This window comes from Ciconia boyciana, chromosome 6 (genome assembly GCF_034638445.1).
Source record: "Ciconia boyciana chromosome 6, ASM3463844v1, whole genome shotgun sequence".
NCBI classification, from domain to species: domain Eukaryota; kingdom Metazoa; phylum Chordata; class Aves; order Ciconiiformes; family Ciconiidae; genus Ciconia; species Ciconia boyciana.
Genome location: NC_132939.1, coordinates 67,843,832 through 67,868,927, shown reverse-complemented (window position 1 = coordinate 67,868,927; position 25,096 = coordinate 67,843,832). Strand labels below are relative to the sequence as shown.

At 45.3% G+C, this 25,096-nt stretch overlaps 2 protein-coding genes across 5 annotated transcripts; one reads left to right on the top strand and one right to left on the bottom strand.

Moving 5' to 3' along the window:
* The first annotated feature begins 1,686 nt into the window (after positions 1-1,686).
* On the top strand, positions 1,687-9,195 carry CDKN3 (cyclin dependent kinase inhibitor 3). Of its 4 annotated transcripts, none has more exons than XM_072864611.1 (8): positions 1,687-1,742; positions 1,935-2,017; positions 2,572-2,627; positions 4,198-4,242; positions 5,292-5,514; positions 6,433-6,464; positions 7,370-7,470; positions 8,802-9,195. In XM_072864611.1, exons 1-8 carry the CDS (start codon positions 1,731-1,733, stop codon positions 8,886-8,888), a joined length of 639 nt encoding a protein of 212 aa, XP_072720712.1. In that variant the 5' UTR covers positions 1,687-1,730; the 3' UTR covers positions 8,889-9,195. The 4 variants fall into 4 exon arrangements, with proteins under 4 accessions (XP_072720712.1, XP_072720710.1, XP_072720711.1 ...); XM_072864609.1 differs by having other exon boundaries at positions 7,370-7,488; XM_072864610.1 differs by having other exon boundaries at positions 7,367-7,470.
* A 4,139-nt stretch (positions 9,196-13,334) lies between these two features.
* Positions 13,335-21,646, bottom strand: CNIH1 (cornichon family member 1). Its single transcript, XM_072864612.1, has 5 exons — positions 21,462-21,646; positions 19,572-19,640; positions 16,174-16,286; positions 15,067-15,210; positions 13,335-14,252 (listed from the first exon to the last, which is right to left on the bottom strand). Exons 1-5 carry the CDS (start codon positions 21,540-21,542, stop codon positions 14,225-14,227), a joined length of 435 nt encoding a protein of 144 aa, XP_072720713.1. The 5' UTR covers positions 21,543-21,646; the 3' UTR covers positions 13,335-14,224.
* Positions 21,647-25,096: the final 3,450 nt, after the last annotated feature.

The following is a 25,096-nucleotide window of genomic DNA, read 5'->3' as shown; positions in this document are numbered from 1 at the left end:
AATTTGCTTCCACAATTCTTCTCAGGCAGGTTTCATGAAAACCTCCAGCTGTGGAACCAATGTTACTAATGTAGAACTAAAATCTAAAATCTGCCCACCTGGAGATCTTGCACTGGCCCTACCAGGAATCCCACCAAACTCAAACCACTTAAGGAATTTGTACACAACCATACTTTTGACTTCAAACAACATCTTTGAAAGTCTCTGTGACCATACATTATCCTCTAGATCAATGCCAAAAAATCACTGTTCGTGCCTGGCTCCTTCAACATAGTTCTACACATGTCTAAGCACAGACTGTAGAAATGTCTTAATAAAATCTTTAAAAACAAAATTCCTCACTATCAATTTATGCATTTTCCCCTATTAATTAATGGCCAGAGTTACCGGCACAATAAAGCAGAAATGCTGCAAGAATAGGTCTACTAAAATGCCCTAACCATGGGCAACAGCCTAGCTCTTAAAAATCAGGCAGCCAGAATCCTTTTTTTTTCCTCCCTAGAGCCATCTTTCGTGTTAGTTAGGCTAAGATAAAAACTCCATGCAATATCCCTAAAACCTACTTGCACAGAACATTAGAAAAGAGGGCCATGACAAGAACAGGATGTGGATGCATCTAATTGCTTTAAGCCTGAATTTTCCATGAGATCCCACAAGAGCATACACTACAGCCACCTTCAGCTTTCCTTCTGCATGGAGTTGCAAGTCAGCTACCTAAGCAACAACACTAAGGGCACATTTGTGAGGTCTGAACAGGGCCAAGAGCTAGATGTCCTACTGCTGCCAGAATATTTGACATTAAGTTCATGGTTTAAAAGAGCAAGCATTGTTCATTTTCTGCTTTTAGAAGGTCCTGTTTTCTCTGCACCGAGAATTGACCACCCAAAACCTCTGCAGGGCACCTGGGGGCCCCTTGAAAACTCCCCTGCACCCACAAAGGCCACAGCCACACAGAAAACTCATGCTAATGCCAAAAAGGGCCACCAAACTGCACTCCAACCCACTAAACTCAAGCACACCCCTGCTCTCACATGTGCTGCAAGTGAAGGCTCGCATCTGCCTCCATGTCTTAGTCACAGCCTGTGTGGATGTAGATTCTGGATCCCACAGGCTGACTTTTCAGGAAGGGCCCATCCCTTCCCTTCAACTTTTCCCTCCCACCCCATCTGCACTAAGCGCACCATATAAGACCACCAGAGACAAACAGAAATAAAAGGCCAGTGCTGCAGGAGTCTGAGGACTACTCCATGTTCGCTTTCCAGCACCACATTTATCTCAGGAAGAGCGCCACAGATGAAAAGGCCCGGGGAAATTTGAAACCAATTCACTACAGGCCAGCGAAAACCCACTTGCATCCCTTTTTCAGTCAGAAACGCGAAACCGCCTTTAAAAATGGATTAAGGGCAGGGGAGCCGCCCGCCCAGCCCCTGACAGAGCCCTCACAGCGCCCCGCCCCCAACGGCCTCCTGCGGCTCGAGACACAGCCCCTTCCCGCCACACCGCCTCAGCCAATCAGCGCAAAGATCTCCGCCGCCGGCTTTTTTTTAAGCCCGCCTCTCCTTCGCTACTCACCAATCAGAATGCTCCTCTCGTGAAGCCGTAGGGAAAGCCACTTGGCTTTCCATTGGACGACAGCTTCCTATTGGACGAAGGGAGAGAAGAGCTTGGCCAATGAGGTGGCCCGAGTGGGCGGGGACAGTTCAAACCGGCGGTGGCCGGGGAGCAGCGCCATGGTGAAGCCGGTGAGGGCCGGGGCCGGGATCGGGATCGGGGTCGGGATCCCCGGGGTCGGGATCCCCGGGGTCGGGATCCCCGGGGTCGGGATCCCCGGGGTCGGGATCCCTGGGGTCGGGATCGCCTCAGCGCCGGCTCAGCCGAGGTGGCAGGGCGGGCTCCGGCCCTCAGGTGAGTTCCTCGCTCTTCTCCCGCCGCAGCCCTGCGCCATGCAAGCGGGCGACTTCGACTCCTCTGACGAGGACACCGCTGAGGAGGACCTGAGGCCGCTCCCCATCTCCTGGTGAGACGCGCCCCGGGGCGGGCGCGGGTGTCTTTTCCCTCAGAAACTACGCGGGCGTTTGGGTTAAATCCCACTGCTGTAAAACGGGAGTTGTCTCCTGAAGGAAAGCCGTGCCGGGCTCTGGTGACCTGCCAGAGCGAGGGCTGAGGTTGTAGTTGGCCTGACGGTGCCCCTGAAAAGGGATTAAGTTGGTGCTGAGGAGCAGTCAGTGGATGTGGGGCCAGGTCTGCTTTTGGAGGCGTTTGCTAATTGCTGTCGGTCATGCTAGCCCAAGTATCTCTGTGCTAACGTGGGGATTTGTCAACACTTTCTCTCTTCCTCTTGGGCAGGGGTCTGTGATGAAGCACACTACCAAATGTGTGACTCCCTTGTCTGGTGCTGTAGAAATTATACTGGAATACTTCCATTTTATTCTTAAAATTAAATTATAGGTAGGTAACTCTTCTCACGCCCCCACGGAAAAGGAATGTCGCATAGTGAGTTATCTCTATTCAAATAATCAAAATGTTCTGTTCTGATTTTTTTTATTATCTTATTTTTTTATTTTCTGATAGGTTGTCTTTGTCTCCTGTCTACTCTTCTGAGTTCCTGGGATTATGTTCTCTTCCAGGTAAGAAGCACTCGCTGAAATGTGCAGGCAAGTTTGATGCTGAAGGGAGGTAATATCTCCTACCCCAAAATTCTGTGTTCCATTTACTTAGCGGGGTGTCTTGTTCTGTAATCTACCACTGGAATAATTGTTTCAGAAATACCAAGACTAATCAAGAGAATATCTTAATGCAAGATCATCTGGCAGAGTGGTAAGAGAATAGTGGCTGTCTTCCACTGTCATTTAAAATAGTTAGCTTTATAGCCTGACCCACTACTTATAACAAGCAACAACATAAGTGAAACAAGACTGCTTTGACAAATAATTCCTTTATAAGATATATTGGGCTCAAATTACACTCACTCGCCATGCTGACAGTTCTGTACTGCTCTCCTTTAGCATCTGGGTTGCACTACTATGGCCACGATATAAAAATAAACATATAAGCTTTCACTGCATTTTTAACTACCAAACCTGCAGTCATGGTGAATCTCCTGTGGTCACAAAAGAGATAGAACTGCTGGTGGTGACAATGTGAGCTTTCCCTACTACATTTAAAGCAGTTACTCGACTTCCATTAGCCAACTCTGAGAAATACAAGCTTGGGACTAATACCACGCTAAAGAACTAGAAAACAAGCGTTGAATAATATTTGAATTTAAGGTATCTTGAAGTGGGTGATGGCTAGTGCTGATGAAAATCCCACTAACACTTGAACGCCAGGTAACATGTATGCCAAAAAATAGCTGCATTATGTTTTTTAGCTACCTGAGCTGTTCATGTAATGGCTGTTTAATCTTCAGGTACTAACCTCTGGTCTTAGCCCTGCCGATACAGCTCTTGGTCTTCAGGATTCTGCTGTCATGCTTTCAAAAACTGTTTCGGGATATGAACAATCCTGGCTGTTGTCAGGGCAGGCATAAAGGTTGTGTGCTTATGGGGCTGTGAGTGAAGGAGGGGAGAGACAGGGAGGACAGTGCAAATATTTTGAGCAATTACATCTCACAAACCAAATAGTAGCTGTGAATATCGCAGTGCAGTATTCTGTAGGGGTTGCAAAAATGCCTTGGTAGCATGATCTGAGGAGAAAATGGAAGTGGCGATACGCTGAAGATTGAATCGTTAGGAGGATTTTTGATGTGATTTGTGCTGAGTATTACAGAACAGGGAATTTACTTTCCTTCCAGTCAACCAGGCAACTCTTCAGTGATCTATATCCAGCCCTTTTATTTGCTGGTGGTTTTTATTTTGTGGTTGGGGGGGGAGGGTTGTGTTGTGTTTTTTTTAAGCTGTACCCTAATTTATAATATCCAAAAACTTTTGATCTGGAAAATCCATAGCAGCTTAAAAACTTGGGCAGTTTTTTTAAATCCTATTACATTACAGTATTAAGCAGATAATAATGTTTAAACTGTCTTCTGTGCTAGTGATCTATTTGCAAAAATAAGAACTGTGTTTTATTTGGGGTGTGGCTTTGTTGTTTGCTTTGGTTTTGGTGGGAGGTTGTCTGTGCTCTGTTCTTCAGCTGTAGCAGCTATTCCATAAATGTCACTTACCTGGAGTGGTAATTGTCATTCATAATTTGTTTTAGGGTGCAGGTTTAAGGATGTTAGAAGAAATCTTCAGAAAGACATAGGTGAGTCTTCTGGCCAGTGTATAAGTGCCTCTCACTTCCGTGTAATGGGCGAGAACAACATGCAGGTAAACTGAAAGCATGTTACTAAGCATGTTACTACTGAAAGCATGTTTACCTTGGCTTAGTCTGGAGACTGCTGGAGTTGCTGTTTGTCTAATTCGGGCATAAGGATCCAGATGCTGGGTATCTAAAACATGGCTTGACTTTGAGAGGTGGTGGCATTTTATTCGTACTTCTATCATGGATGCTATAATTGTCTGTCTAACATGCCATAATGTTAGAATGCATAGCAGTTCTTTACAAAGTCTTGCTGGGGGTATGCCTGACAGTGATCTCTGTCTGAGTTTTGGTAACACTGTGCTTGGAGATGCAGCAAATATCTTGGCACAGTCACCGTTATGAGTACTAGATATCACTTGCAAGCGTGCAGTGCCACTTTCTCTGTGGCTTCTCTACCAAATATTGGAGAAGTAGTCAGGGTATTTCCAGGCTGGAGCTATACAGGCATCTGCGTATCTTTCACAGTAACCATGAGGTCTGCTAAGTCACATGCAGGAGAAGGCATCTTCAAAACAGCTAGGACCAAGATGAATTACAAACTTGTAATCTCCTCTTCCCAGAGAAAAATGAGATTGGGATAGAAAAGATGAAATCACGTAAAGATTTTGCTGAGCTTTCATCTGTAAACACTAGAAGAGCAGAGACAAACAGCAAAAACCCAGAGTATTTGGGCCTGGCCACAGCTGGAGGTGGGACAGAATCATGCTTAAGCTGGCAGCAGTTAACAGACTGTTCTGAGTGCTAACATGCTTTCTAGCAAGGCTTGTCTCAAGACTCACTCTGAACCTAGAAAATTCCTCTCATGGGTTACCTGAAGGCAAATGTGGGAGAGACTCAGTGAAAGTAAATGCTGCTCAAAGCAAAATTGCTAACTGCTATTGTCTTAACCTCAAAGATTAAACAAGAGAATCAGTACCATGTCACTTATCTGTTTATCCTTAAGCTTGATAAGCTTTTGTTTATTTGCAAGTGTCTTAATCTGTTGGCAGAAGAACTAAAGAACTATGGGACCCAGGATATAGTTGTGCTTTGTACCAGAGGAGAGCTCTTCAAATACCGAGTACCCAACCTTATAGACACCTACCAACAGCATGGGATCTGTGTGCACCACTATCCTATTCCTGATGGGGATGCTCCTGACATTGCCATGTGCTCCAAAATTCTGGAAGAGCTCAGAAGCTGCCTGGAAAGTAACCGGAAAACAATCATACAGTAGGTTCTGGCTGCCTCCCTTTCACCCCACATTCCTGTAAAAGATACCAGCTTCTCTCTAGATGCATGCCCAGCTGAAACAGAATCCTTTCAAATGACAATTGCATTCTTTAGGGTTAGTTCAAGCTGTGAAAAGCTGCTTGTTTCTCCTCATGCACCCTTTTGGAGCTAACTTGTCCTTTGTAAGATTTGAATCTCCCATTTCCCCTAGCTCTGTCCAGCAGGCGCTTCAAAGTGTGTGTTGAATGGCACCATATGACTCCTTGCTGCTAGCCTAGTTGGATATCAGGTGTACAATAGGAGTTGTAAGCTAAAGCCACTGTTGTCAGAGAATAACACACCCCGGGGCTGTTTATCAGGGACTCGGTGGGTTCCAGCAGTGCAAAACTCACTCTTAAATTGCATGAAACTGGTTTAAAGTAATTTCTTTAGACATTTGTAGCTGAGCTCAGGGTAGAGGGGAAGAGCTTTCCAAGTTCCATGTTCCCTGGATGATACTGCTGGCAGCTCCCTGCACAGGCATCCACTGAGTCCTTGGGCTTCCTGCTGATGCAGAACCCTGCTGCTATCATTAGCTCACAACTATCATCAAAGCCTTAATCTGGAGTAGGATTTAAAGAAAATTGAAGTTGTCCATCTTCACACGGTTTTCTGTCCTGTGCCTTTGGGACTACTACCATGGATGAAGGGGAACTTTAAAATTGCAGTTTCTCTAGAAAGACATTGCTTAAGGAAGGTCTGAAGAATAAATGGGAGATAGCTTTGCAGGTATTTCTATAGAAATTCTAACTTCCTTGTACCACTGCTCCTCTTGATTATATTAAGGCAAGAATTGTGTCCGTACATTTACGTATTGGGGGTTCTGAGTGTTGTGGTGTACTACAGCTTGTTACAACCAAATGTTTTCTTCTCTTTCAGCTGTTACGGTGGCCTTGGACGTTCATGTCTCAGTAAGCAGTTGTCTTCCCCCTCTCAATGCCTGACTAACTAAGCCGCCTCACAAACCCATTCTCGTCAGACAGCACTGTCTAAAGGAGCCAGATTCTGCTTGAAGCTTACCTGTGGTTACAATGCAAAATGCCACTGCAGGTAGCAGGCTAGTGAATGTTTCTTGGGAGCCCATTTCTTGGGAAAGGTGTTGTCAAATGGTAGTAACGTTAGCTGCCTGTATAGAAACTGTGGTGAGTGAGATAAGTATGTCATGGTATAGCTCTGACTATGTAGGTGAGGGGATGGAAGGTCAGGCAGGGTCAGTCTTTCACTGAGGCTGATAGAAAGTTCTGTCTTACTTTCTGGCTCTTTCTCTGTTTTCACTGCAAATTTTAGTCTCCTCTGACTGATAGGATTGTACTTTTCCCTCTTCCCTGAACATCTCAAGAAAAGGAGATGAACCTATTCCTCTGTATCTTTCTTCAGCCCAATGTCCCCACTAAAGCTTGCAGGGGCATTAGTTATTGTGTGTGCCCCAGAAGGACGGGGTGGTGATATTGCCAAAAAAGCAAATGCAGTCGGAAGACACAAAGGGGAATTAACTGGGTGTACTGGGATCTGTTCTTGGAAAGACTTTAGAATTTGCCTCCCGAATGCTGCTAGAAAGGTGGGGGGGGAGAAGTGGGAGGGTTTTTGCCTGTTTCCAAAGCCCGCAGGCTTGGGCAGGAGCAGCAGGCAGATGGGGCTAGTGCCAACAAATAGTGTTCAGCAAAAGATCCAACAGACATGTGACCCTGATATGACGAGGCCAAGTTTTGCTAGAGCGGTTTTCGTGGAACAAACCTATTACTGTGCGAGAGTGGTACTGCGTACAGCAAGAGGAGCTCAGTAGCATACATGCGTATATACCTTTCCCTTACAGTAGCTGCGTGTCTCCTGCTTTGGCTTTCGGATGCGCTGGCACCTCAGCAAGCGATAGACAGCCTCAGAAACTTGAGAGGATCTGGGGCGATACAGACCATCAAGGTAATGACGCTACAACAGGTAATACACGTGTCAACGAGAGCGGAGAGCTCGCACAGCCCTCTCCTTTGCTTCACAAAGAGATCCCTCTGTCTTTCTGAGATGCTCCATAGCTGGTGCCCCTGCTGCTCTCTTGGGTTTGAGCTGCTTCTAGCTTTCTGCTTTCATGCCAATTCTGTCTTGTTCTGCCTCTACTGAACTCAGCAGCTGTTCTCCCTGTCTGCTCCTCACCATCACTAGTAACTTGTTGCTTTCTCCTCCTTATCACTGCTCATCACTCACTAATGAGTCCCTTTTTCTGTTTGTCAGAATGTTGTCACATTCTCCTCACAACTTGGACTTCTGCTTCATTTTTCTGCCTTGGTTTTGCTCCATCTTCCTAACCTAGCTAGCCATGTTCATCCTCTGTAGCTATCACATTGATTTACTGGCAGTCGTCTTTTAAGAAGTATCCCTAGTGCTAGTGTTAAAACCTACATGGAGGGAGGCCTAAGTTGCTGAACGTAATGGTTTTTTCTTCTTTTGGTGGCATTTTTAGCTACTCTGTGTACCTATTTCTGTTGATACGAGTCCTACATGCTCTTAAAACAGTTCTATGTACAGGAAAGAGGAGCTGACATTTAAAAAGTTTACAAGATAGTACTTTCTGAGGAGAAAGAGTTGCCTAAAGACTGTCTCTTTGTTAGCTCTAAGCCTGTCTGGAAGGCAAATCTTGTTCAAACTACTTGTTAAAAATCAGTTTTCTGCAAACCAAGGGGCAGGGGGGGAGCAGCTTGCATCCCTGGTTGAATGCAGGGAAGGATACGAACAAATGTTATAATGAGAAGCCCTCACAGTCACTTGGGGTGGATGATCTGGCCTTTAGCCTCTGCTGACCAACATTTTAATCTCATTTTGAACACTTGCATATTAATACTCCACATGATCTATGAATTGACCTAAGACCTCTTAGTACAAACTGTTGTACATCACCATACTAGCTAAAGGCTGTGTTCTGCATCACGGCCTCATTATGGAGAGAGTAATACTCTTGGTGACCCAAATAAAGCAGCTTTGAATTCTGACATGAAACTCTCACCGATGAGGAACGTGTTTTGCCTTACCTTGAGCTCACATGTGCCCTTTATGAGGAACCACAGGATCCAAGCCAAGATCCATGTAATCTGTGTCTGATGGTGAAAAATTCCAGAGGAGTTGGAGTAAGCACAAGAACAACAAATAAATAGACTAGAGGGTGCAGTTTTCATCCTGGGGTATCAAACACTTTTTAAGATGGGTAGTGCCTCTTCTGAAAGTATAGAGCACTCATTACAAATCTGGTTGTGCTTTTTCAGCAATACAATTACCTCCATGACTTTCGAGAGAACCTAGCTGCACATCTGGCAACCAAGGATACAATATTAAGATCGGTATCACGATAACTAATACTGGCGTGGTGTATTTTTATGTCTACGTGGCTGCAGCAGACACCTGGACGAGACACCTCACCCCTGACCTTTAGTTTCTCATCGCTACTGCCTGTGTGACGCGGCTGCCCGCTTCCAAATCCGTGTATAAAATGTTGGGGGGGGGCAGATGACATCCTCCAGGACATGCAGCATCTTCCTCTGTTTGGCAGTCTAATACTCACTGCCTTAAAAACACCTGGAAGTGTGTTTGTGTTCGTTACTGTTCTGCCGGTGGCCTGCATGCCTAATGAGCTTGTTTTCAATATAATAATATCTCTGACACACTGACTACTTCATGTTTAGCACCACTTGGTACTGACAGCATGCACCTCTGCTGCTGTTGAACTGGTACGCTGATGTTTTCACATTGACATGCTACGGCCTGCTTCAGTGTACTTACCAAATGGAAGGGAGGCCGGGCTGTCAAAGCAGCCACTGAATTTCATTTTGACTTCGTCTCTGTTCTACGTAGCGTGAGACTTGGGATGAGCAATTGGACGTGAAGGCAGGATCTGTGAGGAAACAAAATAGTCTGTAGCTCCTCACAGCTAAGTTCAGACTTCCAGTGCCAAGAGGCTGGCTTCTGCTCCAGTGTGTAGGGGACGGAAAAGGGGGAGAGGTGAAGGGTAACTCCTTCTCTACTGCCTTTGTAAGAGACTCATGCTGGGGCAATGTAGCTAGATGAAAATTACTTCACTGGAGCTGTTCGAAAAAACACCTCAGCTCTAGCTTTAAACCAAAGGAAAGTCAAGCATGAAAATGTTCCTGCTGGAGTGCTTTCTCCTTATGAACTAGTAAGAACTCATTCTAAAACATCACGGTTCCGCTCTTAGTGCATTCAGTGATATTTAGGAACAAGACCCCTCTTTCCAACAGAAGGAGCTTTTATACTGAAGATCTGTGACAAACCAAGTGGGTGGGGTTTTATGTGAATATGGGAGGAAGAGACACTGCTGTAGCTGCGTGGGTGAGTTTCTGGCACAGCACTTCTGCATGCTACTGCTAGAGAAAGTAAAGAAACAATTAGCAGTGGGCTGGAGAGAATCTCAGAAACGTGCATGTAACAGTCCACATCCCTCCTGTGTAACTCATGAAGACCAGAGAAGATGAACAGACTCCTGAAGAAAACATTTAAGCTAGTTCTGTCCTGTTCTGAGGAAGCAATGATCATCCATGTCAGTGCCCAGGTATCCTCTGATGCCCTGTGAGGTAAGTTTTGGCTCTGGGAAGAAAACCCATGTCACCCACACTGTGCCTTTCGCTGTTGGACAAACCAATGGAGTTGAGGAGCTGTTGCCTCTGGGCTGAAGTTGCTGTGCAGTTGCTCTCAGCTGGGTGTCAGCATCCTGGCTGTCCTGCCTCGTCACCATCTCCTGTTTCCTTGCAGTTAATTCTGTAAGTGCTTTTTTCCCTGCCCAAGTGCTGCAAGAAACTATCAGGTGACCTGTCCAGTACCAGCACCACCAAGGCGGTGCTGCTGTCCAGCTCAGAGGGTCACCTTGCGCTCCCCAAAGCTGCAGCCTACACCAACATGGATGTTTATGGTGTATTTCAATAAAGTTTCAGTAACTTTTCAGGTCAGAAGTTGTAACATGAGACTCTACCACAGCACCGGTGGTTTTGAGTTGAAGTAGAACTCACTGCTTTGCCAACTTCAAAATTTATAGCCACAACACGTTGTTTGAACCCAGACACTTGAACACATGTTTAAAGGTGATTTCTACAGATTATATTTAATTAGCTTTTACTGCCATTCCCTTCTCCACCCCTAAGGCAGGCAACAGGAACTCTTCCAGCTTCCACAGCACAGAGTCACTTACAGAAGGTACTTTGCTCAAACTGCATTGTTCCATCCCTTCTTCACTACTTAATCCTTGCAACTGGTGGGTTTGATATTAAGTATGTATCAGATGGCTTTTTCAGATGGCTTAGCAGGAAACTTGTTGACAGGGAGAGAAACGTTCTTTGTTTTCTCCATAACCTTTTGCCTCCTGGACCTCCAAAAATCACTTACTATCAGGTCCATGTTTTGAATACAGAACACCAGGTACTCTAGCTAGGCACCATATGTGCTTCTCCACAGGCATCCATTGCTCTCACAAGGATGACTCTGGTCAAACTCAGATGCGAGGCTCACATCACTGGGTACAGCTGACAACATTCACACCACCTCGCAGCTGGGTGGGTGCTGGTAGACACTAACCTTTTTTAAAAAAGTGCAGAAACCAGTTTCTAAACAGCATTCTCTGAAGGACTCTGCTGGGCAGTCATCGCCCTTCAACACGCTGGGTTCTCACAGGACTTTTTAACTTCTAACTTGCACTTCTGACCTTTCTCTGCAATGTTTTGACAGTTTAAAGACCTTTGAAATGAGATTACTTAAATGCTTCAGTTCTTATGTACTTAACCACAGCGGGCAGGACAGACTCCAAATCAGCATTTTGCTCCCAGGGTTTGCGGTGAATTCAAGTTCACCAATAGAACTGCGCTGGCAAGCTACGGCACCGTTTTCACCTCTGAATTCCTCTGTTCAGGAATACTCACGCACACTTTTACGTCGGGTGTGGAAAGCCTGTCATCTACAGGACAGTGCAAGTGCTGCAAACATTTTGCTACATATTCCTGAGTAAAACTTCCACAGCTGGAGGGGGTTTCAGAAGAAGCCATCAGTTGGACTCAGTCAATCCTGCACTGCTTATTCTGGTGTGACTTGGCTTAAATCAGCCCAGGTACCAAGGGAATGAGAGATTTGTTTCGAAGGCCAAGGAGAGCTAGGGGCTATGAACCAGTAAGTCTCATTTCTGTAACAAATTAATAAATATACAAACATACAAAAGGGTTAATTAGTTTTGCTTACGCAGGCTGAAGTCACATCTTCCAGCAGCCTCTGAAGGAGCTAAGGAGCAGGAAAATAAAAATGATCCAACAGGAACAATATTCATGAGTTTCCAAAAAGCCTTTCAAAAATTCCTTTTTTGCTAAAACCTCAAAATTATTCTTGCCTAAGGAAGAAAATCCTCTTGTCAACAAACAGCTGATCGAAAGGGACTGCAGAACAGGACTAAAGAATAGGCTCCTCGCAGAGCTCCAGAGGTGCGCGGGTTGGAACCTGTGCCTTTGCACAGAAAACAAGGGCCATGAAATAAAGCCTGCAACTGCTGCAAATGTTTTGGGACAGTCGGGGCAGGGGGGAAGAATCAATCTTGTAATGCTGAATGCTTCAGCAATGACAGCATGTGAAATTAAGTGTCCATAAATGCAAAGAAGAAACACGGGTGAGAAAAAACAATTTTCTATACATAGTAATAAGCTGTCAGGTATCTATTATTAGTTAGGAAAGAGAATTTGAAGTTATCTCAACTTGAATTCTCATACTCCCAGTACATGATAAAGAGAGGAGAGGAATTCAGAAGCGGAGAGCAGGGAGATGCCACTCTAAATCCCCTGGGCACCCAAATCTTGCGCGATGACAATAGTTCTGGTGTCCTCCAGCTTAGAAAAGGAAAAGTTGTGGAGGAGAAAGGATAATCACAAAGCTACGGAAGGACTTCCAGTCAAGAAGAGATTAAACAGACTTCACCTTGCCAGATGACATGCTGAAGGTCTATTCAATCATGCCCAGCATAAATAAGGTGGAAAGGGGGAAATTTTCAGTATTTCTTAAAAAATAAGAGCTTAGAGGCACCCAATGAAGTCCGGCAGAACTTTTAAACAAGTATTTTTTACATACTGGGTAATTCCATTGCAGAACTCACTGTCTCAGGGTATCTTCCACACTAGGCTATAAAAGTGTTCAAAAACCAACTGAATTAATAAAAGCTATTCCAGGGCTGTTTCAGATGCCAAACCTCTAGCTCAGGACATCTGTAACACATAGATTGCCAAGTATGTTCTCTCACTCTTCAGGCAGAGATATTCAATACCTGCCCTGTTTCATACACTTTTTCCTCAGTCATTGCCACTGTCCAACATGCCAACGCTGGAGTATCTGGATTTCTGGTCGAACCCCGTGCAGCCATTGGTACAACTTCCATTGCATCTAATACCCAAGAGACCCAAAGTGAACAAATACGCAGCTTATACAAAAACATTTTACTAGAATGGGGAACTATTCATTATTCTCCAGCACAGGTAAATGAAAAAGATTCCTAATTATTACTCCTAAATGAAGCAGCTGTTCCAGTAACAATTTACAATGCAGTATTATCAGTCTACCTGAAACAGCTTCCCCCTGCCCCATCCACTATTTATCTGCAGAGCCGTGAAAACAAGCAGGAAATCAGAGCTTCCCTTTTCCAGACGTAACGTGATTCAGTGTTCTATTTTTAGCAGGTAATGCAGTTATGCAGCGTAAAACAAACAGATGAATACAGCAAGTATCTGTTCAATTTAAAAATGAAACAAGGCACCAGGTAAAAATAAGTGTTTCTGAATGTGAGATTTTTTTTTTTATTATTTATTGCACTAAGGAACAGCAGGGCAGTTTCACAATCTCACTTTCTGCTTTGAAAAGGTCTGTAGTATTACTCTTAAACTCAAGAGTATTTTCATCATTGGGCTTGATAAATGTTGTAGGTTTGTCCATTTGTTAATAAGACAGCACAGACATTTAAAAAAAAAATCATCATTTAAATTCACTCCTTTGTGGACAATTCAACTTCTCCTATCACAATGGCATATGCTTGAGATTAAAGCAAGGCTAACATTCGGTGAAAATACAGAAATCTCTGAACTGTGCATAGACAGGGAAAGATGAACCAGATAGAAAATAAAATAAAATAAAATAAACCCAAATAGAACTCCTATTTTTGCAACTGTGTCCATGAATTCATCTCTTCAGACCAGCATTGCCTACAGGTAAAACCCCCAGCTCTTCCAGTCCTTCCCCAGCACTCAGCAGCTACAGCTGATTTATAGTTAGAGTGGGATACGCAAGTCCAAAGGAGCCACTACGAAGCCCAGCCTAAAGCAAATCCCTAGTGTACTAAGGCTAGCCAGTAACGCATACCTACTTGAAGATTACGGCTGTTCCTTATGGAGTGCAAAGTCAAAACTTTTCAAAACCCAGTAATCTTTACATTAATTTACATGTAATTCTTTAATTTCAGCGTCCCAGTAAAATATAAGAAAACAGTCTTTCCACAAGTATAAAATGTGGAAATATTTTAAAAATAGGGGAGTCGTTTTCTAACGCAAATGCGATCATCAGATTCCATATTTAATCTTGGTAAGAGGTTCTCGTTGTAAAGAATCCGTATTTTGTGGCTTTTGCATGCACTTAACTGGAACAGAGCTTGCTGAATGTCTTCTTAAGAGCTCACCAGAACATAAATCATGCTGGAAAATAAAATAAAAATATTAAGATGCACCATTTTGATTAGCATTATACATTTAATTACACAGTCATATATTCTAAGGAACAAATCTGCGTGAGGTACAGGGATTGTGCCCGAAGATTTTACACAAAGTCACCAACACATCAGAAGGGGATTATAAAGCACGACACAAACCGATGCAACAACCCGTTGTCGCTACATCGAGTGACATTATAACAGGGAGCCCTGTATAGACACGACACCTACGTGTCAAAAGCCTGAACTATTCCAGCTGTGTTGCAAGAAGCACAGCGTGCCACTCGGAAGGAGGACTGCACGCCGGTTCCCGTGTCACACCACCCAGAACAGACGGGAGGACCAAGCAGCGAGCTGGCTTTTGGCTTGAAGGAAGAATTGGGAAGAGGAACCATGCGGTGGCACTGGCTTCTGTGCATCCCACCCCTTTTAACTCTTGGAACGGCTCCTCTACCTTTGACTTCACCACAGATCATATTTACATCAAAATACCTACTTACTCGAAAAATATTACTGTTCCAGCTGCTTAATGGAAACACTGGGGGGGTATTATATTATGCTTCAAAGAAGACAAGCTCGGAGCTTTCAGGTCTCCAGTCATGGTATACAGATTCAAATTTGTAATTCTGACCAAATTAAGACTTTAATTTTAAAACAGAATAAATGGAAACTGTGGATTCTTTTTCAGGAATGTTGGCATTATATATATTCCTATGTACAAAATTTCTCTTGTGCACTGAGCCCAATTAAAAAAAAAATTCAGACTGAAGATTAGATGGGAGACAGAGGAAAAAACTTACCCATATAAGTAGTAGAAAAATGATAGAAGGTAGAATGCTAATTTGCACCATCCTTCTTTCTGGCAATAGGCTAAAATATCTGCATTCATGATGGTTGTAGGATCATACAGACCAGGGCCACTCATCACAGGTCTACTCATGTACCTGAAAGTGATGCACAGTTAGTTTTGTGGCGACTGTGATGGGAAACATAAGTTCCTGCCCACCACCCACCAATGCCAGAACTGAGACAAGGAATCACACCGCTTACAGCAAAGTCCATCAGCTCCATGCAGGAGATGGCGAACTGCAAGAGCAATACAAAGCTCCAAACTAAACGTGCCTACAGAAGAGCTTTCAGACAGTGCTGCAACGGCTTACCTCAGCCTTCAACCATGCTAAACTCTGGTACGCCAAAAGGAAATGGGACAAATTTATAAGTAAGTGAAAAACAGGATTCCTTACAAAAGGGTTGGAAAAGCTGGAGAAGAGACCAGCGTATAACCCTACATAACCTACAGCCTCCTCTCATTAATGCAACGCACACTGGCTACCACGCTGAAGGAATACTCATACAGGTCACTACAAAATGATCCTGAAATTGTAGTTTAACGCAGGCTGCTGGCAAAAGGAACAGTCCTACCTCCACCCCTCTGATTCCTCCTCACGCCAGGACTAGCACAGCCACAGCCACGCAGTGAAAGCTGTTTTGCTGGGTTACGTTTCAACCAGACCAGCTCCCTCCGGCAGCTCCCTGCACAGGACTAACACCAGCACAAGGAGAGGTGGTGCCCACATCTTAGTGCTGGAGGAAAGCAAGATTGCCACTTCTACTGGCAATCCACACTGTGAATCTGCGGTATCAGTATGCCTTTGATGTGTCAGCTACCTTTAACACGCACACAACACAACTCGATTCTTGCATAGCCCAAGAGAATAACAAATAAAAGTGACAGAGAAAGCAAAGTGATGGTTCTTATTTTATAGCCGTGACATAAACTTTCTCAATGTTGTATCAGAAAGCATCTTCATTTGCCAAAGACACTGGACACTTAACAGGAAGCACTGCAACAGGAGAATGAGTAACAATTAACGTGAGTACAGAGATACCAGACTCGTCAATATTACCTCCAAATATGATAAGCCAACAAAGGCATATTGAGACCCAGTGTAAGCCACTCTGCTGCACAGAGAAACATAACACAGAAGAATGCATGGATGAGGTACTCTGGAAGTACAAGCTGGAAAAGAAAAATATGAGTTAGAAGTTTCGCTCAAAGCAAAGTGTGTGGTGTTTAATCTATTTTGGAGGTAAGCTATTCTTTAAAAAATATTATTAAAAAACAACACTAACAAGAACAAGACTGCAGAAAGCGAAAACAGCAACCAGCAGTACGTGCCTTGCTGTTTTCACATGATATTCATGAACAGAGAAGAAAAATTTATAAAATTAAATGCTCAGATCAATATTTTAATAGAAGCAATAAAAAACTAAGTGCACTGTTAGCAGATTCCACGCTTTATACGTGACCTTCATAACAGAAGAGAGCATAGAGATATTTCTGCTCATGCAACAGAGAAATATCAGTAGGAAACATGCTCCATATAATGGTTTGTAGGCAAAAAGTTGGTTTGCGTTTTCCTATTTTACAGCTTTGTTTTGGTATTCGCACAGACATCATTTTTCAAATTCAAACTCTTTCCAAAATGTAATATCCTAGGCAAAGCTTTATCAAACCAAATCAGCAGCTACGTTGTTAGGCACATCGGTCTGCAGAGACGAACGCTGTGCTGCCTGCAGCGCAGGAGGGCACGACAGCAGCTATGCACGTACAGTTCAGGGCGTATTAGCCAGCTTCGGTTTCCTTCACAAGTACCTAATATGCATGCTTTACGGTATCATGCTTGCCAGCAGAAGCCCACAGAGCTACTTATCAGTTTATTATGAAATCACAGAAAGCGTGAAATGCCAGGTTGTATTAGTATTATTAATAGGAATAATATGGAGAGATACATAGATTAAATGCATGCAGAGAGCCAGCAAAATCTCACACCCACCACAAGAGCAAAATCTTCTAGACCAAGTCACCCCCAAGTGATATCATTTACTCCTTCATCACACAATTCAGAAAGCAGCAAATCAGTAAGCTTTTCACTTCTCAACTCAGGACCACTAAAACATCTCCTCATGAAAAATACTCCATTTCTAGCCGAAGATTTAAATTGCCCGTATGTGCACATGTGTGTGCGCACGCAAATACACGTACACACAACACACTCTGCCCCTCTTTTTCTGTGTGAGATGACTAACCTGGCATAGGATGACTACATTGAAGTTTCAGTGGTTTATAATTTTTTTTTCATTCTCTCTAAGCAGACACTGCTTTTAAACCCCCAAAATATCTTCCTAGAAATCTAAATACTACCAACAAACAGACATTCTCACCACCTACTTTGCTACAACACTCTGCTTCTCTAAATGAAGAATACCAAACAAAGCAAAGTTGCATCAACATCAACAAAAATAAGCTGTCATACATGAACTGTTTCAAGTAAATATTTTTGTCCAGATCCTTCTTTGTATACTTACCATTTACAACTTGGCAACTCTTTATAGTAGAACAACCACCACCCCCCTATCCAAAACACAATGCATTTGGCAGCCTGCTGAGACACATTTACCAGGTCGGAAAATCTGTAGTTTATTGAACTACACATCTCAAAACACACTTTTTCTTTATCTTGCTTATTATACCCTACTCCTACACCAGAATACTTGTCTCTTTCAAATCTACCATATTTTATCCTCCCTGGTTGTCCTAAAAGAAAATTAACTACATCATATTCCACCATGGTATTTATCACAGAAGCGAGGGAGGAAGAAATGTCGTTGGTGAGAAGAGATACTACTATAATAGGAGCAGGGAAGAGAAGGCATCAACAGTGCACTAAGCAGTTACTATTTTGTGCTAATCTTTCTACCGAGGTGTCTCGATTCCTACCAGGATTTTTGATTCTTTGTACAAGAAAACACCATTTCAGTGTGTTTGTCCAGCACCATCTACCAGATCCCTTCAAGAGTCTGGATCTTAACTTCACTTTTAGTGGCCAATCTCCTTTCACAAGAACAGCAAATATTAAGTTATTTAATATTTTCAATTCACAAAGCTATCATATCAATAAACACTACATGCATGTGGGTTAACAGAAGGTTAATATTTGCGTTAAACATGCGCATTATAATACTTCAAAGGTTGCGATAAGATCATAATGCATAAATGCGATGAGAATTTGCCTTCCCCCATACTGTAGCAGAAATGACTGTAAAACAGACCAAGCAAGGGAAACTGTTAGATGCACAGCTATCCAAGCATCAAACCTTGCTGAGATGCAACCCTCTGCCGATCACCTCTTCTCCTCCCCACCTGTTCTCATGCTGTAATACTCGCTGTCAATTTACGTGCTGTATGTCTAACATGCATTTCCCCCCCCCCACCAGCTACTGCAAATTCATTTTTCATTTGCATGATTTACTTAACTCTTCAAAACACCATAAAGTTACAGTCCAGGCTGCATTGCTGTGCTGCCCTTACATTCTACCTCAGCCTGGGCACACCAAGCCAAAGTAAAAACCATGAGAAATGCACTAAAAACCTGCTCTATCAAACTATATGTAACAAGTATCCCTTTTATTATTGGCCTGTTACAGATGCAAGCAAATAGTTTGTCTCAAAGTCTTTTCACAAACCAAGGAGTGTCAGAGTTGCATCCAAGAGGACACCAAGATACACCCCTCATCCTGGAACATAAAACAAAGAAGTGAAGATAACACCTACCGCATCACGCCCACCTAAACCCTCAAACAAGATCAGAATTTACTTGGTCAATGCTTAATTCCTGTAATCTCAGGGTTCAATAAATCGTGCTTGAAATGTACTATTTCCTTCTAACTGAAGTTACTGCAGCTCATCGCTGGGACGTATATAACAGGCATGTAACAGTTTTCCCCACTTCACTGGGTAAGCAAGCAAAATTGTTTTGCACAAAATATGGAAATCCATGAAGTTGTTCTCAACCCCAACAAACAAATCACGAGCAGATGAACAGGCACACTAAACAAAACAGCTTAATAGTATTACAAATGTTCCTAACGAAATGAAAGTGGCATTAAAAACATTAAACTGAAAAGCAGTACACACCTTTAATGCAATTTTGACTCTTTTAATCTTTTTGACCTTTTCAACTGTCTTTGTGCCGAAAACGTAGAAAGCAGATTGAAAGAATGTTAGTACGACAGCTGACAAGATCACCAGCAGATTAATAACAGTCAGAATATTCAACTTGAAAGCAAAGAATCAGACAGAGAATTTTCCCTAGAACTTCTATCAAACAGCTAGGTTTTGTCCACCCAGATGCAATTCTATTGCCTAGTTTGATAGAAAAACTTCTATTGCCTATATCAAGATAACACCAAAACCAATCACTTTACATACATTTATTTAAAAAACGTTTAGCATGCTACTTACAGGATTGAGTGTATTACATTGGTCTATGGGATTCTTGTAATCCGTCTTCAGTTCATCAAATGCGATAATCTAGAAAAAAATTGAAACAGTTGTGATTTTTCAGTCCAGAAGCAACAACGTATTTTTTTATCAGTGAAAAGTAACATTTTGGTACAGAGCCATATGGTTCAAGTGCTGCCGTCCTATCCAGGAACGAAATTTCTCCTGAGTACGTTCTTATGTCATAAACCCCCAGGTAAGACACATTTGAAATAGGTTATACAACCAAGAAAACAGAAGATCCTTCAGGCATTCACAGACCTTTGCCCATACCCTACTTTTTTACCTCCCCACCAGCAAGGAATTCCCAACGTCCCTCTCAGCAGTTTTTAACCCCGCTCGCTCTGCACAGACCCCCTCTGTGCCCTGACCGACTCTCAGTTGCCAGCAGGAACCTGACACAGGCTTTGTTCATCAAGAAAAAGCAAGAGCAATCTTAAAAGCAGCCAAACATTTTGTCTCATTGTCAAAATAAATGCTGACCCCACATTTGTCCAAAAGGTGCATCCATAAAAAGCCACGTATGCTCGACCTTTTCATGCCATAAAAATCAAAGACGCAGCATGAAATACAACAAAAGCCACGTCCACAGAACAAATATCATACCGAACATTAAAAAAGTCTTAAGACAGAGCAACTTATTATCTGTATGAGATTCATTTATATTCAGTATAAGCCCAGGACAGGGCTTTATTACAACAGAACGGTTTTTGTTAAGGATAACTAGGAAGCTTGAAATAGCGCCAAGAACAACATCCTCCTCGCGTCCTCGCCTAGAGCAGTACCTCATAGCTGACCCAAGGCAGGTTCCTGGCTTTCCCTGTGCCGGGTTGAAGATAGAAAACTCTCCAAAAAATAATAATACTGAAAAAAAAAATCTCCAAAACTAAGTCTTAAGATAAAGCATGAGAAGAGTGCAACACTTCACTCTCTATTTCTGTTAAAGAAGTGGCCAAACTGACTTCAGACTAAAACATTTTCAACCGCTATTTTAAAAAGACTGCGCTCGTTTAAAATACAGTTTAATAAAATGGATGTATCTTATATCAGCACTTGAAAATTAATTTTATCCGCAGACAAGCGCTGCTAGGTTTCCACCTCGCCAAGGTAACGACGAAGGTGGGGACTGGGCGCGATACCTCGGCCTCCACCGCGGCCCTGCGCTGGGGAAGGGCAGGCCGGCAGCCTGCAGGCAGAGAGCAGATCTCCAGGAGCCTCCAGCCCTCACGGCCCGGCTCTGTGGGGAAACCCTCGGGGGGCTGCTCACGGGAGACCCCCGCAAGGCGTTTCGGCCGGGCAGGCCGGCCCGCCGCCCTTCCCCAGCCGCCCTGGCCGCCGTTTCACATTCGGTTTCGGCCGACCTCAGTGCCCGCCGCTGCCGAAGGCGGCCCGGGCCGAGCCCCTTCCCCCGCCCCAAAATCCCGCTCCTCTCGCTGTCCTCCTGCCGGCGAAGGCACCCGCGGCAGGACGGCGTGAGGGGCGGCCGCGCCCCGCCGGCGGTGCTCGGGCTTTAAACTGCCCCGGGACCGACACAAAGAGCGGGAAAACACGGCCATCGGGGCGGCCCCTTCTGGCGGCGGGCGGACCCCTCCCCGGCCCGGGCAGGCGGCCCGGCCCCCGCGGCCTGCGCCGGCCTCCGCGGGAGAGCGGGCCGGGGAGCGCCCAGGGCCTCCGCCCGGGGAGCGGCGGCTCCACGGGAAAGGGCCGCACCGGCAGGAGCCGTCCCCGGCCCGGCCACCGTCCCCTCAGCGCGGGCGGCGGGACGGGACGGGACGAGGGACACCCGCCCCTCCGGCCGCGCGGGAGGGACGGCGCTACCGGCCGGCCGCCCGCCCCCCCACACGCACTCACATGCCAGATGGCGAAGAAGATGAGGGCGGCGGTGAGCAGCAGTGCCAGCATATAGCAGAAGGCGGCGAACGTGAAGGCCATGGCGGCGGGGCCGGGCGAGCCGCGGCGGGGCGGGAGCGGCGCGGGGGATGCCGGGCGCGATCATTCACCGCCGGGCCGGGCCGGGCCGGGCCCGCTGCCGCGCAGCCGCCGAACCACCCGCCCCGCGGCGGGCGCCCCCTGCCGGGGCCCGCCGGCACCACCGCCAGGGCGCGGGGCGCCATTTCCTGACGGGGGGCGGCACCTCCCGCGTTGTCGCCTGCAGCCAAAGAGGCCGCGATCGCGGCGGGGACCGGCAGGGCGTGGGAATATACATCGGCAACCCCCCCGCAACCGGGGAACGAGGAAACGGGGGTAAAAATCAACTTGAAAATGGAATTTGAGCGAAAGCTAGACGAGAAGATGTTCTTCAGGTTGAAATGTGGGAGACGGGCGTGCGGTGACAGTAGACGCAGGGCCGTGTCAGGGGTGATGACCTGGTAAGTCCGAGCTACGTCTGGAGACAAGGGAAGATGGCAAATTTCTCTTCGGAAGAAACAGCGGAGAAGGGTGCGCTGTGCATGCCCCAGAGGAGGCACAAATCGATACAATTTGGGGCTTGCTCAAAAGAAACAGCAAGAAAACAAATAGTTTGAGGAGAACGTCACAAATTTTCCTTCTGCAGGGTGATATAAAAGTCGTTTCAGTTTTCAGCGGTGATACCTTGCAATAAAGGAAAGCCTGGGTAGTATTGCTGCAATCGTTTCCTCCAGATGAGCAGTGTTAAGTAATGATTTCCATAAAAATAACAGCTGCCAAAGAGTGAACAGTGTTTTCCAGCGATATCTGCTTTACATGCAATTAATTGTGTGTCACAGTGAGAGATGAGCAGAAGTTTTATTTCCTTCACCAAAATAAGAGGGAAAACTGCAGCAAATGGGCTGTCTTTAGCAAATCAGTTGTTGCGAACATGAAGTTGATCTTTCAGGATGAACTCACTCATCTTGTCCACAAACTAGTCTCATAAAATCACTGCGGTATCATTATGACCAACAAAACTTCAATGTGAAACCCAGAAAACAGATTTAAAAATTAACCTTAGTGAATATTAATTAAAAGATAAGAAAACAAAAGAATGAGTGAGCGTGGGGCGAGTACTGCAGCCCGGGCAGCTCTGCCCCAGGAGCCGTCCCATCCCCTTCCAAGGGGGCCAGACAAGACGACCACCCAGCAATACGAACATCAGTAAGGGCCGAGCCCCTTGCGGTTTCCTTCCATTTTGGAGTGACAGGACGGATTAGGAAGAGAGCAACCACCGTGTTTGTGTTTTGCGGAAGGAAACACATACAGTGGGGTACGGATCTTGAGTCATGGGGGGGCTCACTTGTGCCAGCGGCTGGTACTGCCCGTTCACACCGCTGTGGCTCTTGAGCCCCTGGCAGTGCATCGCGGCCACCTCCCGACCACTCCTCATCCCTCACTCCTGAGCAGTGCGTTAGATACAACAGGGGACCAAAGTCGTCTTCTGCAATCACTTAACTTTTCTACATGTCACTTATTTGATGCTTCATTAGGCCTTATTTATTAGCACACTGTTTATTTCTTACTTCGAGTAGCCTCGAGCCACCCAGATACACTGACTCCCAAGGCCATTTGACTGGACTTTGCTGGAAGACCTGATGCTCAGCGTTCAAACTCCCCGTTTCAGGCTTTCCCTAAGCTGTCCAGGAGGGTCATTTGCATCAGAAAAGCTGTGGGAGGTAAAGAAACAGAGGACGTGTGCAGAGATGCTGTTACACCTTGGCACCAGGGAATGGTGGTTTTCGACCACAATATGGAAACCAGCGGTTTGATCCATTCGAGGTAGATACTTACTTGAAAAGGCACCCAGATAATAGTGACCATCACTGGCCACTGCTTTAACTGTAGCACAGAATCACAGAATCATATAGGTTGGAAAAGACCTTCAAGATCATCGAGTCCAACCGTAAACCTGACACTGCCAAGCCCACCACTACACCATGTCCCTAAGCACCTCAGCCAAATGGCTTTTAAATACCTCCAGGGATGGGGACTCAACCCCTTCCCTGGGCAGCCTGTTCCAATGCTGGACAACCCTTTCGGTGAAGTAAAATTTCCTAATATCCAGTCTAAACCTCCCCTGGCGCAACTTGAGGCCATTTCCTCTTGTCCTATCACTTGTCACCTGGGAGAAGAGACCGACCCCACCTCTCTACAGCCTCCTTTCAGGCAGTTGTAGAGAGCGATGAGGTCTCCCCTCAGCCTCCTTTTCTCCAGGCTGAACAACCCCAGTTCCCTCGGCCGTTCCTCCTAAGACTTCTGCTCCAGACCCTTCCCCAGCTCCGTTGCCCTTCTCTGGACACGCTCCAGCCCCTCAATGTCTCTCTTGTAGTGAGGGGCCCAACACTGAACACAGCATTCGAGGTGCGGCCTCACCAGTGCCGAGTACAGGGGCACGATCACTGCCCTAGTCCTGCTGGCCACACTGTTTTTGATACAAGCCAGGATGCCATTGGCCTTCTTGGCCACCTGGGCACACTGCTGGCTCACATTCAAGCGGCTGTCAGCCAACACCCCCAGGTCCTTCTCTGCCAGGCAGCTTTCCAGCCACTCTTCCCCAAGCCTGTAGCGTTGCATGGGGTTGCTGTGACCCAAGTGCAGGACCTTGCACTGAGCCTTGTTGAACCTCATACAGTTGGCCTTGGCCCATCGATCCAGCCTGTCTGGGTCCCTCTGCAGAGCCTTCCTGCCCTCAAGCAGATCAACACTCATGCCCAGCTTGGTGTCATCTGCAGACTTACTGAGGGTGCACTCAATCCCCTCGTCCAGATCATTGATAAAGATATTAAACAGAACTTGCCCCAACACAGAGCCCTGGGGGAGAACACAGAGCCTCCCTGGCGACAAAGCCCTGCAGAATTACAGATGCTTTGGCACCAAGTTTACTAATATTGCTCATGAAAGAGATCTGGCTCCCCACAAGACCCACTACAAGCCACCAGGCTCACTTTTAACACAGGACTTTGTACTTCAGGACACATAATTATGCACTAAGGAATCTACACAGGATTATGCCAAGCTGCTGTTCACGTAGCACCTGGGCTGGCCACCACGATGCTGTCAGCAGCATCACGGCTGTTTGAACACGTAAGTCATTGCAGCAGTAAGATTTCCTTCACAGCACTGCAGCTATAACAGATGCTCATGGGTTTGGATTAGGATGTATGATCCATATTAGCTGAAATATGGGGAAAGAAAAGGGAAACAAACAATCTGTTCTACACCCGAATAAGCAACGGTGTTGCTATGTTGCTAATTATATTCTGTGTTCTTGTACAACAGAATGTTGTGCAATAGGGATGTGTAGTACTAAAAATAAAAAGGTGTGTCAGCCACGTACTTGCATTTGCAATTAATACTGCTTCTGCCTCAAGGAATGCAATGTTTTATCACCTCTGATGCTTGCATACCATTCAAGTGCCGTTACCTTGTCAGGAAAAGTGGAAGGCAGCTGTAATCTTGTACAACGAAGATTTGTTCATTGAAGGATTTCTTGTATTATAGATTGTTTTGTTAAGGTAATACAAAAGGAAATT

What these genes read in the sequence shown, in the direction of transcription:
- CDKN3 (XM_072864608.1), top strand. An exon ending in AGGCCGCTCCCCATCTCCTG is followed by an intron (nt 2,018 to 2,571) that starts GTGAGACGCGCC and finishes ATTTTCTGATAG; the next exon opens with GTTGTCTTTGTCTCCTGTCT. An exon ending in AGGTAATGACGCTACAACAG is followed by an intron (nt 7,489 to 8,801) that starts GTAATACACGTG and finishes GTGCTTTTTCAG; the next exon opens with CAATACAATTACCTCCATGA.
- CNIH1 (XM_072864612.1), bottom strand. Translation starts at nt 21,542, where the DNA reads ATGGCCTTCACGTTCGCCGCCTTCTGCTATATGCTGGCACTGCTGCTC. An exon ending in AATGTAATACACTCAATCCT is followed by an intron (nt 16,287 to 19,571) that starts GTAAGTAGCATG and finishes TTTCTTTTCCAG; the next exon opens with CTTGTACTTCCAGAGTACCT. An exon ending in TTTTTCTACTACTTATATGG is followed by an intron (nt 14,253 to 15,066) that starts GTAAGTTTTTTC and finishes TTTATTTTCCAG; the next exon opens with CATGATTTATGTTCTGGTGA.